Source organism: Podarcis gaigeae (assembly GCF_964106915.1).
Source record: "Podarcis gaigeae genome assembly, chromosome: 7".
NCBI lineage: Eukaryota > Metazoa > Chordata > Lepidosauria > Squamata > Lacertidae > Podarcis > Podarcis gaigeae.
This window is the reverse complement of record NC_139683.1, coordinates 2,200,231-2,215,541: the sequence shown is the minus strand read 5'-3', so window position 1 is coordinate 2,215,541 and position 15,311 is coordinate 2,200,231. Positions and strand designations below refer to the sequence as shown.

At 43.3% G+C, this 15,311-nt stretch overlaps 1 protein-coding gene across 2 annotated transcripts in view; it reads left to right on the top strand.

Moving 5' to 3' along the window:
• Positions 1 to 688: 688 nt before the first annotated feature.
• LOC310849153 (CTTNBP2 N-terminal-like protein) overlaps positions 689 to 15,311 on the top strand; it is a 33,577-nt gene continuing 18,954 nt past the window's right edge. The window contains exons 1-2 of one of the 2 annotated variants that reach the window (XM_083749189.1): positions 689 to 848; positions 12,177 to 12,284. In XM_083749189.1, the coding sequence (XP_083605315.1) occupies positions 12,186 to 12,284 (99 nt within the window). In that variant the 5' untranslated portion in view covers positions 689 to 848; positions 12,177 to 12,185. Of the gene's footprint in view, positions 849 to 5,760; positions 5,816 to 12,176; positions 12,285 to 15,311 lie in introns of those variants that run through there. The other variant, XM_083749190.1, reaches the window with a different exon arrangement.

The window sequence follows — 15,311 nt, the reverse complement described above, 5'->3', positions numbered from 1 at the left end:
GGTCCAAACCATCCACATGAAAGGTTGTTACAGTTCCACAGAATCCTTTCACAGAGCCTAATTTCCGGAATATTGGCCTTGTTTCGCCGCCCTGGGCTTTAATCTAAAGGACCGGAGTAAATTTCTACGATATTTGAAAGATCATTGTAAGCAATTGACATCACTAGCAGGGATGTCTGAAGACTTGTAATCAGAATTTTTCTCCCTTTTTATATTTATTTAAATGTTGAGGTATTTTGTAATAGGTTCATTTAGAATTGGAAAACGTACAAAATGCAATGATAAAAGAGGATAGAAATGATGTGATTGTATATGAATAAAGGGAAAACTAATAAAAATTATTTAATTAAAATAAGAATAATAAAAGAATTCCACAATTCCATGAAATACATTCTTGCAGCCTGGAAAAACGTCTTATATTTTGGTGGAGAGACAGAAGATTAATCCCACCCTTTGAGTACCACCCCTTTTCACCGGAAGTGACGTCTCCACGCGGCTTCCCTGCCGCCTCGACCGGGCCGCGAACAAAAGGGATTTTCAAGCGCGTCCTGGCCCTGCCCTCCCTTCTCTCTTGCCCCGCCTCCGCAGCCTCTGATTGGCCGGGCGGCCCCTCCTCCCCGCTCCGCTCCCGCCCTCCGCCCCGCCCTCCCGGCAGCCGATTGGCCGAGCTCCCTCGCCGGCCGGGGCTGCGGTTGGCGGCGGGGCGCGCCAATCCCGGTTCCGCCTGAGGAGGCTGGAGGGATGGCGAGTGGGGCCGAGCGGGGACACACCGGCGGCGGCGGCTGAGGCGGCGGCGGCGAGGAGGGCGGCCCGGGCCGAGGCGGCGAGCTGAGGGGGCCGCCGGAGAGGTCGGTGGCGAGGAGCGGGGCGTGAGGGGAAGAAGGCGGGTCCGTGAGGGGCGGCCGGAGCTGCCGCTGAGGGGGGAGCGGGGGTCCCGCCATTGTCCCGCCCGAGAGGGGTCCGGCTCCTGCTTTGGGAGGAGGAGGAGGAAGGAGCACGGAGCCGCTCCGGCTGTGAGGGGATTTCAGGGGAGCCGGCGGCGGAGGGCGGCCTGGGGCTGGTTGGCCGGCAGGACTCTGAGGGAAGAAGCAGGGCCCTCCATTTCAGGGTCGCGGGGTCGAGCCCCCCTCCCAAGTGCATTGCGGGGGGGGGGGGCTAGCCCAGTGATGGCCAAACTCGGCCCTCCCGCTGTTTCGCGACTACAACTCCCATCATCCCTGACCACTGGTGCTGTTAGCATCTGAAGGCAGCCCTCTTTAGGGAAGCTTCTAATGCTTAACAGACATAAATACAGTGGTATACCTCGGGTTACAAACACAGCAGATTATGTGGTGCGGGGATCACCTGCCCCACTCAATATTTTATTCAAGTTGGCACCCTGGTAGTTATTGCTTATGGAACAACATATTTTTCTAAGCACAGTGGTACCTCGGGTTACATATGCTTCAGGTTACATATGCCTCAGGTTACAGACTCCGCTAATCCAGAAATAGTACCTCGGGTTAAGAACTTTGCTTCAGGATGAGAACAGAAATCGTGCTCCGGCAGCAGCAGGAGGCCCTATTAGCTAAAGTGGTACCTCAGGTTAAGAACAGTTTCAGGTTGAGAACGGAGCTCCGGAACGAATTAAGTGCTTAACCCAAAGTACCACTGTACTTTGTTGGAAGCTGCGCAGAGAGGCTGGGGAAACCCAGCCAGATGGGCAGAGTATAAATAATAATAATAATAGTACTAGTAATATTAATAATGGGACGCAGGTGGCGCTGTGGGTTCAACCACAGAGCCTAGGGCTTGCTGATCAGAAGGTCGGCGGTTCGAATCCCCACGACGGGGTGAGCTCCCGTTGCTCAGTCCCTGCTCCTGCCAACCTAGAAGTTCAAAAGCACGTCAAAGTGCAAGTAGATAAATAGGTACCACTCCAGCGGGAAGGTAAACGGCGTTTCCGTGCACTGCTCTGGTTTGCTAGAAGCAGCTTAGTCCTGCTGGCCACATGACCTGGAAGCTGTACGCTGGCTCCCTCGGCCAATAAAGCGAGATGAGCGCCACAACCCCAGAGTCGGCCACGACTGGACCTAATGGTCAGGGGTCCCTTTACCTTTACCTAACAACAACAACAACAACAATAATATACTATTATAATTATTGGAGTTGTAGTCCCAAAACAGTTGGAGGGCCAAGTTTGGCCATCACTGGGCTAGAATGAATCTCGGCTCCCTGTCCAGCTCTGCAGTTCTAGGATGGACTGTGCGGTGAGGGTCACTTCTTCTTTGGCTATCACTCGTAGCCAAGTAAGATTATCTCCCATGAACACAGTCTTAACAGTGAGTCCGTAAGGGACTGCAGAGGCCAGTTCTGGATCCACACGTCCTTCCATGGTGGGTACATAGGTTTCAGGGCGGGAGTTGATCATGGTGAGGGTTTGCCAAGCGTGCCTTCCTCAATGTCCAAAAAAACCCCAATGTGCTGCACCAACAAGTACAAAATAACCTCTCTGCAGCGCCACAAATCCAACTCAGTGGTGTAATGTTGGAAAATGCCCATCGCTTCTCCTACCGGGGCAGTTATCTTTCCACGAGGGCCAGCATTGATGCCGAAATCCAGCATCGCCTGAGCTCTGCAAGCGCAGCTTTCTCCTGATTGAAGTGCAGAGTTTTTGAGGACCGGGACATTCGCAGGGAAACCAAAATGCTTGTTTGCAAAGCTATTGTACTACTAACCTTACTGTATGCTTGTGAAACATGGACCACTTGTAAATGCCATCTCCACCTCCTCCTGTGGAGCAGGAGTGGCGGCTAAATTTAGCCCCTGGCAGATGTCGATGGGAGGAGGGGTGGGTGGTTTTTTTCTTGTTTCTGTATTTGCATCTTGTGTTTTTATGCCCCATGATATTCAGATGAAGGGTGGTATACCAATTTAATAAGTAATAATGGCTGTCCAACACCTGCTTAAAGCGTCCCAGGAAGGAGAGGGCTGGGAGGAAGGAGGGCAGTGTTTAGACTTTAGAGGCTCCAGGAGTTGGAGCTCGGTATGTGGAGCTTTAGGATGGTTTTTATTTTTATGTTATTTATTTAAAAACAGAAGCAACCCCCACAAACACATTTCAAAGGCCATGGCTAGCAGGACCAGTGGCCAAGGATGTTGGGAGTTGTACTCCAGTAACATCTGGGGACCCAAGGTTGGGAAAGGCTACTTTAGGGTATTGGGGAGCCAGTGGTGGAGTAGTGGTTAGAGTGTCGGGCTACTAGGACCTGGGAGAGACCTGGGTTCAAATCCCAGAACTCTCACTGGATGACTTTGGGCCATTCCCTGCATCTCGGCTTAACCCACTTCACAGGGGCATTGGTGGGAATTAATCAAGGAGTGGGCTCCTTGGCAGTGGGGTGGGGAGGTAAGCTATCAATGCAATGTGTCATCTTTTGGGTGCCAGTTTAAGATCTCTTTCTGCTTCCAGGCGTTGGATGTTATCTATTGCATTTTAGAAGTGTAGTGGTTAGAGCACTGGTGCAGTTTATTCTACACCTGAGCAAGTTTCTAAAGCATGGGAGAAAGTATATTTAGGTTGTCATAGGTGATAAATTGAGACGTTAGTATCATAGCAATGAAGGCAGCAGTGAATGGTGAAAAGTGCTGGTGCTGTGATTGTTGGAAAAACAAGTGGCTAACTATAATTTGGGCATTATTTAAACTGACTGTTTTAGGCTACTGAACCTTATGCACTAGACCCAGTGAGGGATGCTGTCAGTTGCTTGGTTTTGATGCTCTCTCAGTTAATATTATACTGTTCTTAACTTGTCACCTGCATTGTGTGACATGCAAACAGTAACACACTCTTGCAAAATGCCAAAACCATGATTATTGCTCTGTGTTTACATAATAAATATGTGTGACTGATATGCTGATAGCTAGTGAAAGAGAGTTTCTTAAAAATATTAGATATCAAACATGAAAATAATATTTTAGTGGGTAGCATAAAGGATTTCTTCCTGTTCATTTTTTAAAGATTACCTAAGTAATGACAGTACTATTTCTAGTAATTAAAAATTGTTTCCCAGTCATTTCAAATTAAGTCTTAAGTTATGATCAGTTTTCTCAAGATTTCCTCTTGCTGTAACTAACTTTGCTTTGCAAGTATCGCTGCTTCTTTGGAACTTAGTAGGAAGTTTTTGTTGTTGCAGCTATACTGAATTTCTGTGTTTGCTGAAGGCGTGCTTAGTGGTTATAGTAGCACTGACAACGTAGGTCAGCAGTTGCTATAATGTTTACTCTGTGGTTACTGGAGGCATCTGGTCTTGGAAGACTTATAGACAAGGAATGAAGCAAACACACCAAATGTAAAGAAAATTAGTTGTGGGTTCTAGCTTTTCCATGAATTAAGATGTTAATGTAACATCCTGAAATATTTCTAATGCTTACTACTTGAAGTAAATTAATTTGAGTTACAGATAGGTAGCCGTGTTGGTCTGCCATAGTCAAAACAAAAAATTCCTTCCAGTAGCACCTTAGAGACCAACTAAGTTAGTTCTAGGTATGAGCTTTCATGTGCATGCACACTTCTTCAGATATCGTGTGCATGCACACTTCTTCTTCTTGGTATCTGAAGAAGTGTGCATGCACACGAAAGCTCATACCTAGAACTAACTTAGTTGGTCTTTAAGGTGCTACTGGAAGGAATTTTTTGTTTAAATTAATTTGGATTGCCAGGAAACCAGGATCAGGATTCTGATTTTAAAACCTGTAATTCAGGAATAAGCCAATGTGGTACCCTTTAGATGTTTCGAGCTACAACTATCACTAATCCCTGGAGCATGGCCTATACAGTACATCAGTAGGGCAAATTGCTGGCCACCCTTGATGTAATTAATATACAGTACAGTGGTACCTCAGGTTAAGTACCACTGCTGCCGCTCCACCACCGCTGCACAATTTCTGTTCTCATCCTGAAGCAAAGTTCTTAACCTGAGGTACTATTTCTGGGTTAGCAGAGTATGTAACCTGAAGCGTATGTAACCCGAGGTACCACTGTACTACTAACAGTCTTGTATGTGTTTGCCTTTGACTATAAAAATACTGATATGGTCTTTGATAGCCGGCATCAAATATTATTTATATACTTTTTTTTGCATAGGACAGTTGTGTCACACACACTCAAATGGCTATTGTGCTTTTAATCTTTATCACAGAAAAGTAGTTCTAGAAATGTTACATTAACTTTACAGTGGTACCTCAGGTTAAGTACTTAATTCGTTCCGGAGGTCCGTACTTAACCTGAAACTGTTCTTAACCTGAAGACCACTTTAGCTAATGGGGCCTCCTGCTGCCGCTGCGCCATCAGAGCACGATTTCTGTTCTCATCCTGAAGCAAAGTTCTTAATCTGAAGCACTATTTCTGGGTTGGTGGAGTCTGTAACCTGAAGCGTATGTAACCTGAGGTACCACTGTATTTTGGTCACATGCTGCACTGCACAAATGGCAGTGACTTCAAAGGAAGGAATGGAGAGGAACCAGACGTCTAATATGGCCATTCTAAACTTTTAAGGCAGCAAAAAGTGATCTGGATTATACCAGGAATTATCATTCCTGAGATCCCATAATGCAGGAGATAGTGCCCCTCTAGATAAGCATGCACATTTCTGTATGTGTTTTCCAGCTTTCTTGTTCTTTTGCTGCTGTCTCCAGCTGGCTTACCTCACACTGACTGAGATGGGAAGTTCTAAAAGGAACATTGTCTGCCTCTTCTAGAAACATGGTTGTGTCAGACTGAATTTTTTTGTTAACCGTCCTGACTGAGAACACCAAGATGTAAAGGAGGGTTGAGGTGTGGAGGAGAACGAGAAGGAAACAGTTGTTCATGCTCTGTAGTAAATGGAAGCTACTGATGAGTTGCATTACGTGAGGGGAAGTTCTTCTTGCAAAGGAAGTTGCTTCCATTTCTAGACTGAATCTATTCCATGTGTTTTAGGAAGTTGGAAGATGACGGAAATGAGGGTTTCTACCCAATCTGCAAATTTCAGTTTTGGACAGTGAATAAGTAGGTTTCTCTTCCTCCAGCATCATTGGGGATGAGAGGCAAACTTTACACACTTAAGTGGAGCTCATGGCTGTCTTCGGAAGGATGACAAATAGCCACATACATCTCTCTGTTTCTGAAGTTCAGACGGCCTGTTCCTGATCCAGTTGTGGGTTTCATGCTGTTGGGATGTGAACCATTCCACATTTCTATTTTTTATTATAGATGGATAATGGGATGGGGACAGCTGAACAAGTGTTTCTCCACTGCTGGTAAAAGCTCCATGTGACTCATCGCAACAGCTCATTTGCAAGTCCATAGAGTATCATCAATGATGGGGGCTGAAAGTTGTTGAGAGCCTAGTTTGTATCTTAGAATAAAGTTTTTAACCGTTCCTGGATTAGGTAGATAGATACCCAGTTGGAATAAACTGGATATGACATGAACTAAGAAATAAATAAAAAAATATTCATTCTTTTGTCATTGGCATCCATCTGTCTTGACAGACAATGGCAATAATAAGTAAATGACCGCAATACCTCAAGGACCATCTATCCCCATATGAACTGCCTCAGAACCCGCAAACACCATCTGAGGCCCTTTTTCATGTGCCTCCTCCAGATGAGGTCTGGAGGGTGGCAGCACGAGAACAGGTCTTTTCTGCAGTGGCTCCCTGTTTGTGGAATGGTCTCTCCAGGGAGGCTCATCTGGCGCCTACATTATGTATCTTTAGGCGCAACTTCCAGTTTGCACAGCCTGGTCTAGTATCTGAAGAAGTGTGCATGCACACGAAGGCTTATACCAAGAACAAACTTAGTTGGTCTCAAAGGTGCTACTGGACATTGACTATTATTATTTTATATATTTCGACTGCATCAGACCAGCATGGCTACCTACCTGAATCTAGAGCCTGGCCTGTATGAGTGATATCTATGAACAGTATTGGAATATTGCAGCCCTTGTCTTAAGCTTAATGGATAAAGTGCTGGCTTAGATTTGTCACTTGGCACCATTGCTAGGTCATTCTCAGAATGCTGCTAGAAATTCACACTAGAGTAAAGAGTGCCAGGGTACTGGTGACAAAATAAAGAAAAGAGCAGGCATACTTGATTGTGCAAAGAATATTGATCAAGTACTTTATTGAAGTTCAGCCTTTTAATGAAAGTTATGGAAATTACTCTGGAATGACATCAAAGAGTTCTTTGTGCAAACCTAGAAATACAAAAACTGCATCCTCCATTAACAGCCTGGAAATATAGAGGATCTTGAGATTTAATCACAGGCATGAGGAAGCTTTGGCTCTCAAGATATTGTTAACTAAAACTCCCATCCTCCGTGGCCATTGGCCAGGTTTGCTGGGGATGCAGGTTGTATTTCTGGAGGGCCAAATGTTCCCCACTCCTGTTTTACTGTTTTACTACTAGGAAGTGTAGTTTGCTAATGGCTGTTTAAATGACAGTTTCCAGGATTCTTTGGGGCAAAAATGTATGATGTGTATGCAGCCTACACATGCACTTTAGATCTGGTTTAAATGAGATGTGTGTATACAGCCTTAGTCTGAGCAAGCTTTTCTTGCATGTGCAAATATTTTTATGGTTGCTGCTAAATAAGATTCCTCTTTCTAAAAAAGCATAAGGATTGTGTTTTCAGTGGCTTTTGGCCAGAAATAAGAATATCCCTTTACACAGAAAAATAATATTCAAAGAGAGACTAATTTATTGGTTTTTGTTTGGCATTGGAATACATGCTTGGCTTTTAGATCTGCCCTGGCTGATTTGTCTGCATATCGATAAGTAGGAGGCAGAGATGATGGGCTAGTAATTGTGGGGAAAGTGATGTTTTTATCTTAGCTGAGTAAGAGGTTATATGCAAAGTTTTGAGGTGCAAAACTTTTGAAGGCAATGGAATTGTGGCTAGAGATAAACAATGCATACCTATCTACTCAGAATAAGTCCCATTGAGTTCAATGGATTGGGATTTACTCCCAGATAAGTGGGTATAGCATTGCTGCTTAAGCTAACAAATTTGGAATCGAGTTAGGTACCTAACATGCCTACATCCTATTCATGGCACCAGTCACAGAAAGCATATCCTAGAGAATCTTTCAGGTGCCACAATACTTTGTTGTTTCTACTTCTGAGTTAGACAAGCACAGAATTGCACTCTTAAGCTGCTATCCCAAGTATATTTACTTATTAAACTCAGTGTAATTTTCTTCTAATTCTCCTAACATATGGTAAATATAGTCTGGGTTCCGTTTTTTAGGCTGCAATTCACAGTACAGTGGTACCTCTGGTTACGTACTTAATTCCTTCCGGAAGTCCGTTCTTAACCTGAAACTGTTCTTAACCTGAAGCACCACTTTAGCTAATGGGGCCTCTCGCTGCCGCCACACAATTTCTGTTCTCATCCTGAAACAAAGTTCTTAACCCAAGGTACTCTTTCTGGGTTAGTGGAGTCTGTAACCTGAAGCGTATGTAACCTGAAGCGTATGTAACCCGAGGTACCACTGTATATTTAAAAATGGCTAAGTTTAAAGATGGTGCATACCGGTATTTGCCCTAAAGTATGTGGATTGTGGAGGTTTCAGCTTGAATATAGCTTGATGAGAATAACTTTTTTAAATTCAATAGTAAATAGATAAATTTACAAAGCACTACAAACATAAGCTCCTGTAGATGCTGGTATGTTTGCATGCATACCACAAGAAAGTAATACATTCCACGTTACGTGAACTTAGCAGCATAATCTCATCTGGCACTTCAGAGAGTTTTGTGTAGTGCTGAAAATTCCACTGTTACTTGGATACGATGAATTTAAAAGAGGTTGTGCACAGAGAAGCCTTGTTTCAATAACAGGTATGTGTTATCAAAGAGTTTAGAAAGACAGGAAATATCTCCAATAATTGCAGGAAAGTGCTGCCTCTGTTTGCTGTAGTTTGTTCCAAGGAAATAGTACCAGGCATCTGAGGCAAAGCCTTTAAACTTAGAAACTCTGGAAAATCTGTACTGCAAACTGCTGCGTTGAGCTGGTCTTTCAGAAGCGTTGTGAAGTTTCCCCCACTGATTGGTCTGTTTGTGAACATAATGACCATTCAGAAATCCCATACTTTTTGGATTATTATGTTGCAGTCATGGCTTAGTCCGTTTTGTTTAGGCTTAACACAAAGAAGGCTATTGAGATAGTTCACATTTTGCCAACAAATGACATGGAAGCTGCTATCTTGACATAATAACTGTGCTGCTTCACTGTATGTTCCTTTCTTGATGAGATTTGGAGATCTGAAGGTGGCACAGAACAGCTAGCCATGAGATGACAGAAGAAAGTATGGTAAGAAAATTGTGTGGTTTATCCCCCCCCCCCATCCCTCCGGGCAGTGCAAATAATAAAGTGATTCAAAGACAGTATAAGACCAGATTATACAATCTATGAACCCAAAATGCAGCTGTTAAACTAAAAATAGTTGCCTAGAAGAACTCCTAAACTCAAGAAGCAGCTTTAACTTGCAACATTCCCAAATTGAAAATATCTGACAGACTTTCACTTTGTATTTTAAAATTAGTGGAATACGTAGGCATCAGGTTACGGCTTGTGAGCAAAACATTTTGGACTTTCGTTACTAACTGTTTTCCACTGATCTCTCTTCTTTTCTGTAGCGGTACTATTTCTTTTAAGGGTCATATCCTCTTGTGAAAACTGTATATGGGCTCTTCAAACTCTAGATTTAAAAACTCAGGACAAAGGTGTACTTTCAGTCTGCAGCAGTACAGCTGTTAGGAATTGTTTGTTTTTAAGTAAATTATGGTCTAGCCTCTGACTCCATCATAGTTTGCTTTATGTAGCAGTGACCTTGCTGAAGTGCCAGTTAAAGTTGCCAGGATGTTATAGTAACAGTGTAAATGTGTGCTTCAGGGAAGGTTTTCAGAAAGGGGGAAAATGTGGCTGTTACTTCAAGAGAAATGTGCCACCTCCTTTGTTGTGTCGAACCCAATTTGGATGTCTGGTCTTGTAGGAAATCATGAAAGCAGGCATTTATGAGTTTTCCAAACTGTTTAAACTTCCCCCAGACTGTCAACTTGTTTATCTGTAGCACTGAGTTTATGTGGTATCATGATCGTTGTAACGAACACTTGCACTGGATTTTAAACAGCTGCAATACCATAGAGTTGTATCTGGCTAAGTCCTACTCAGGAGGAATTAATTGAACGAAGTTGGTTTAGTTGGTTTCAATGGGTCTACTTTGAGTAGGGATAGTATTGGACACAACCCATAAAAGGAGGCATAGTCATGCTTTCATTTGGAGAAATGAGACCAGCCGTGTCTTTTCTCCGTTCTACCAAATAACTTGGATGTTTTATCCTGAATGGGAGTAATCCAATTAAATGCTGTGGGATTTCAGTAGAACTCTTATGGTAATTTCTCACGACACGCTCAGCAGCACATTCATACATTTTCCATCAGCGACTGGAAAACTGTCATGCCTTAAACCAAAGGTTTTCAATCTTTTTGAGTCCATGGCTCCATTCTTTCTGCGGCACCCCTGTGGGGCTCAGGAGCCCAGTTATGTCAACCCTTGCTTGCAGAGTTGGCAGTCCCTCACCCTTTTTTGAACACCCTTGTGGAGGGTGTCCCTTAGGCTTCTCCCCTTTTCTTGGGAGTCCTATGGGCAGGTACAGCTGCTGCCCCTGGTCTCTGAGCTGCCCCCGTACCCCTAAGAGAGGTACCTCCTCACACTGCCCCACAGGGGCCTGGGAAGCACCCCCTGGCCAGCCCCAGAGGCACCGTTCAGCTGTGGAGCTTGTAGCCAGGGCTGCTGCAACAAACAGCTTGTGCAAGCCTTTGGGAGGCAGAGATGGGAGAGGGCATCAGAGGGAGGGAAAGAGGGACATAGGCCAGTGTTGCCCACAACACCCCTGACCATCATTCAAGGCACCTCAGGATGCCATGGCACTGGTTGAAAACCAGTTCCTTCAACGAATCTTTGGCTATGTATACACTACCAGCTTAAAATGCAGCGAGGTCATTTTTTCTCCTGCATTTGAAACTACATTTGCATGTTATACATATCAGTATAGTTGGATGTGTTTCCAAGTTTCCCACTGTTTTTCCACACCAGTGAATGGCGAATGGTTGACGATGTCTTTAAATGGCTTACATTTTCAAATCTGATCAAAGTTGTTTTAGAGTAAAATTCATCAAAATGCAGTATTTCTCAAGAAGCTACAGGATAGATGTAGATTGAGGCTAATATGATGTGTGCATGACTTCACAAACCAGCAGTAGGAGCACGCTGGATGCAGAGTAAACTGAAGCATCAATGCAGTCTTTGTTTAGATCTATGTGGATAATACAAAAAGCTTGCAAAGTGGTGGCCGAGGTGGAACATTTTGTATGCAATTGTCTCTTAAGCACAAACAATCATTTTAGAAAAAGTGTCCTGTAGATAATAAAGTCAGTGTGCATGCTCACCATAATATATGTATAATATAAAATAGTACTTGATGAAATAAGCTGAATTGGACTCAAAATATGTAAGAAATGTTGCTTTCAAGTGATTTGCAGTGTAGTGTCTTCTAATATCTGGGGCTTCACATTTATAAGGTAGAATAACTTCTAGTGATTCCAGTATGAGCAAGTAATAAAACTTTGTCAGAAAACATCTTCAAAAAGTAACCTGTGTAATATGTGGTTCTGTCATGCTACTATATGCAAGCCAATTGTGTCACATAGTGATTATTTTTCAAACATCCATTTTAAGATTTCAAATTTTAGGAATACATAATTGTTGTCAGCAGGATAGTTAGCCATCTAGTCTAAATGTCTAATTATATCGCTAGTCCACTGTACATATCTATCTACCTATTTCTATATCTATAATGAACACTCATATTAATTATCCTGGTTAAAGGGGTTGTTACTTGGTGACTAATGCTGCTATATTAGCGCTTGTGCTGTTCCCAGGCCATCTGGGTGTGCATCTGTTAGTGAGCCCAAGGGAAAAGGTGAATGATTGTTCATTTGCAAGTAGCTATGGTGGCCATAAAGAAAGGAGTGGTGAGCTTTTGGTAATGGAACTTCTCATCTGGAAACTTTAGACTTGCATGTCATATGTACCTTATTGCTTGCTGTCTGTTCAAAAACAATATCTAATTAAACTTTCTCTTTCCAGGTGTTCAAGATGAATCTGGAAAAACTCAGTAAACCTGAACTACTGACTCTGTTTAGCATTCTTGAAGGGGAACTAGAAGCAAGAGATCTTGTCATAGAAGCCTTAAAGGTAAGCTACAGATTAGCAACCTTGCTGCTGCAGATACCGCCCTCTTTTTCTGTTAAAATATAGAGAGAGAGAGAGAGAGAGAGAGAGAGAGAGAGAGAGAGAGTGTCTCTGTCTGTGTGTGTGTGTGTGTGTGTGTGTGTGTGTGAGAGAGAGAGAGAGAGAGAGAGAGAGAGAGAGAGAGAGAGAGAGAGAGTTAGCTAGCATTGATTGATACACTATTTTACCAGTTCAGGCTTTGTTAGCTGTATTAGAGCACAGATGCTGTGCAGCCATCTATATCTTGGCATTTTATGTCAGAGGTGATAGCAGGTGCAGACAATTCTATGGTTAAACACCTTGATTATTTCAAATTTTTAAATCAGAGTTGCTCTCCTTTCACCATAGAAGATTAGCAAAACTTGAACTTCTTGTTCTAACTCTCATGTTTCAGCATGTCTCTGTAAAGAGATGATCTGGTGAACGGCTCTTGTAGTCTCAGCAGGCAGGAGTAGCAACACAGATTCTTCCTCCGGATTTCTAACTAACTTCATTGGTTTCTGTCAGTTCTTTTCTAAGGCCTCCTCTGAAGTCCAGGTTATCCTACTTAGCTTGTGCAATGTTAAAGTCTGTTGCTTAGGGACACATTGAAATGTTTTGGTTCTTGCTAGGCCCTACCACCCTAGTATTGCTAAGTGTTCACACACACCCTTTTGCATTTTCGGTTAGTGGGGGTGATGAAATCAAGGCTTGCTTAGGAAATGTGTGTCTTTAATTACTTCAAAAATAAAAAACAATGATGCGGACAGCTTTTTGCTCTCTTGACCCTATCCATTCTGGCTAGTAAAAGCCAAATGCGGGGAGGGAGGGTGTTTTGAACATGTCTCTATGTGATGGAATGATCCATGCTGTTCTTAAACAAGCAGTAGTGTGTCCACTCCTGAAAAGCCCACCCCTAGACCTTGCAGTTTACGAAAACTACCACCCAGTCATGTACACCTGTTTCTTGGACAATGTGGTGGGGAGTATTATGGCTAAGTAGTTTCAGGAGTTCCTGCAGGATGTGGACTATTTAGGTCCATTTCAATCTGGATTCAAGTGTGGTTTGGGGACAGAATCAGCCTTCATTGCCCTGGTGGAGTGGGATGGAGAAATGCGAGTCTGGTCCTGCTTCTCAGTCTGTCTGCTGCATTGACCATGGTATTCTCCTGGAGTGACTCTGTGGGGTGAGTGCTGGGGTCACAGTTTTACAGTGTTTCCAATCCATCTCCAGGGCTGTGTCCAGAGAATAGCATGGGGAGACTGTATCTCAGTCCCACAGTCCCTGTGCTGTGGTGAGCCACAGGTTATAACCCTGTCGCAAGTGCTGGTTAGCATCTATATGAAGCTGTTGGGAGCAGTCATTAGGAATTTTGAGGAAAATCATCTTCAGTATGCTGAATACAACACAGCTCTATTTCTCCATAACATCTGAGTCAGGAGAAGCTGAGTATGGTCTGGAACATTGTTTGGATCTAGTTGTGGAATGGATGAGGGCTAAAAAACTGAGCTTGAACCCTGGGAAGACAGTGGTACAGTTAGTAAGTGGTTGTGCTGCAGAAATTGACAATTTCTCTGTTCTTAATGGCATTGTTCTTCCTCTGAAAGAATACGTTTGCAGTTTGGCAACTCTCCTGGATCCATCTTTGTCACTTGAGGCTCGAGTACATTTGGTATGTGGACTACAGCTGTTCTCAGACAGGGATAGCCTGGTGCAGTGATTCATGCTTTAGTGATTTGTTAAGGGTGCTGGGAATTGTAGCTTTGTGAGGTATAATCTACAGTTCCCAGGACTCTTGGGGGGAAGCCATGTGCTTCAAATGTATGGCATGGATGTGATTTTTGGTCTGAATATGCCTGTTAGATAAAACCATCTTAGATCTATGTCCTCTAAAAGCAAAGACCTGTAGTGGTATTAATGTGGTGAATGGTACCCAAAGACCTTCAAGCTTCATTTCATTGTGTAAGAAATATACCATGCTTGATTGGGGGAAAGTTATGTTAAAGTTCTTTTAAAGAGCTGTACCTCCTGTATACCTGAGAGGTTGCCCCTTTTTATTTCCATGAGAAAAAGTATTCTTGGATGTTAACTTACCACATTAAGTGAACATGTGCAAAGACAGCTATAGCTCTGGTATTTGCTTTGCTGATTTTTATCAGACAGCTTAGAGCCTTTCCTCTGAAGTCTTGTTTTAAAGGTGTGCCTGTACCCTGAGGTAGCCTATGAGAAGGAATGGCAATGACAGTGTAGCTGGGGAGTGTAATTAAATGAGCATTTCTGTGGTACACATGTGACAAGTAGCTATTTCAGGGTCTTGATTTTAAGATTTTCTGAGTGCGGTGTCTGGAGCTCTAGATAGCTACTAGAAACGTGACCAAGACACGACGTGTCTAAATTGTATCCGAAGCTACAAAATAAGAAATGTGGTTACTTTCCATAGTCTCTCTTTCTGAGTGTATATGTTGGTAATCATTAATAATCGTTCCCTTTGTAGCTATTTGTTACAGTGAATTTTATCTCTGTTTCTGGACTAATTTCATTTGGAGGGAAATAAGCTTCACCGTGCACATCCTAAGAATATCTCCCACAATACGTTGGATGAATAGAGCTGTGTGTCAGGAGGACTTACCCAGGCAAGGCCAGAAACTCTCATGATGGCAAAAATGCCTAAAAATTATATGTGTGACAAACTCTCAAACAGGTAACGATGGAAACGACGCCTTATGAGGAACGGCTAAGGGAGCTGGGCATGTTTAGCCTGGAGAAGAGGAGGTGAAGGGGTGATATGATAGCCATGTTCAAATATATAAAAGGATGTCACATAGAGGAGGGAGAAAGGTTGTTTTCTGCTGCTCCAGAGAAGCGGACACGGAGCAATGGAGCCAAACTACAAGAAAGAAGATTCCACCTAAACATTAGGAAGAACTTCCTGACAGTAAGAGCTGATCGACAGTGGAATTTGCTGCCAAGGAGTGTGGTGGAGTCTCCTTCTTTGGAGGTCTTTAAGCAGA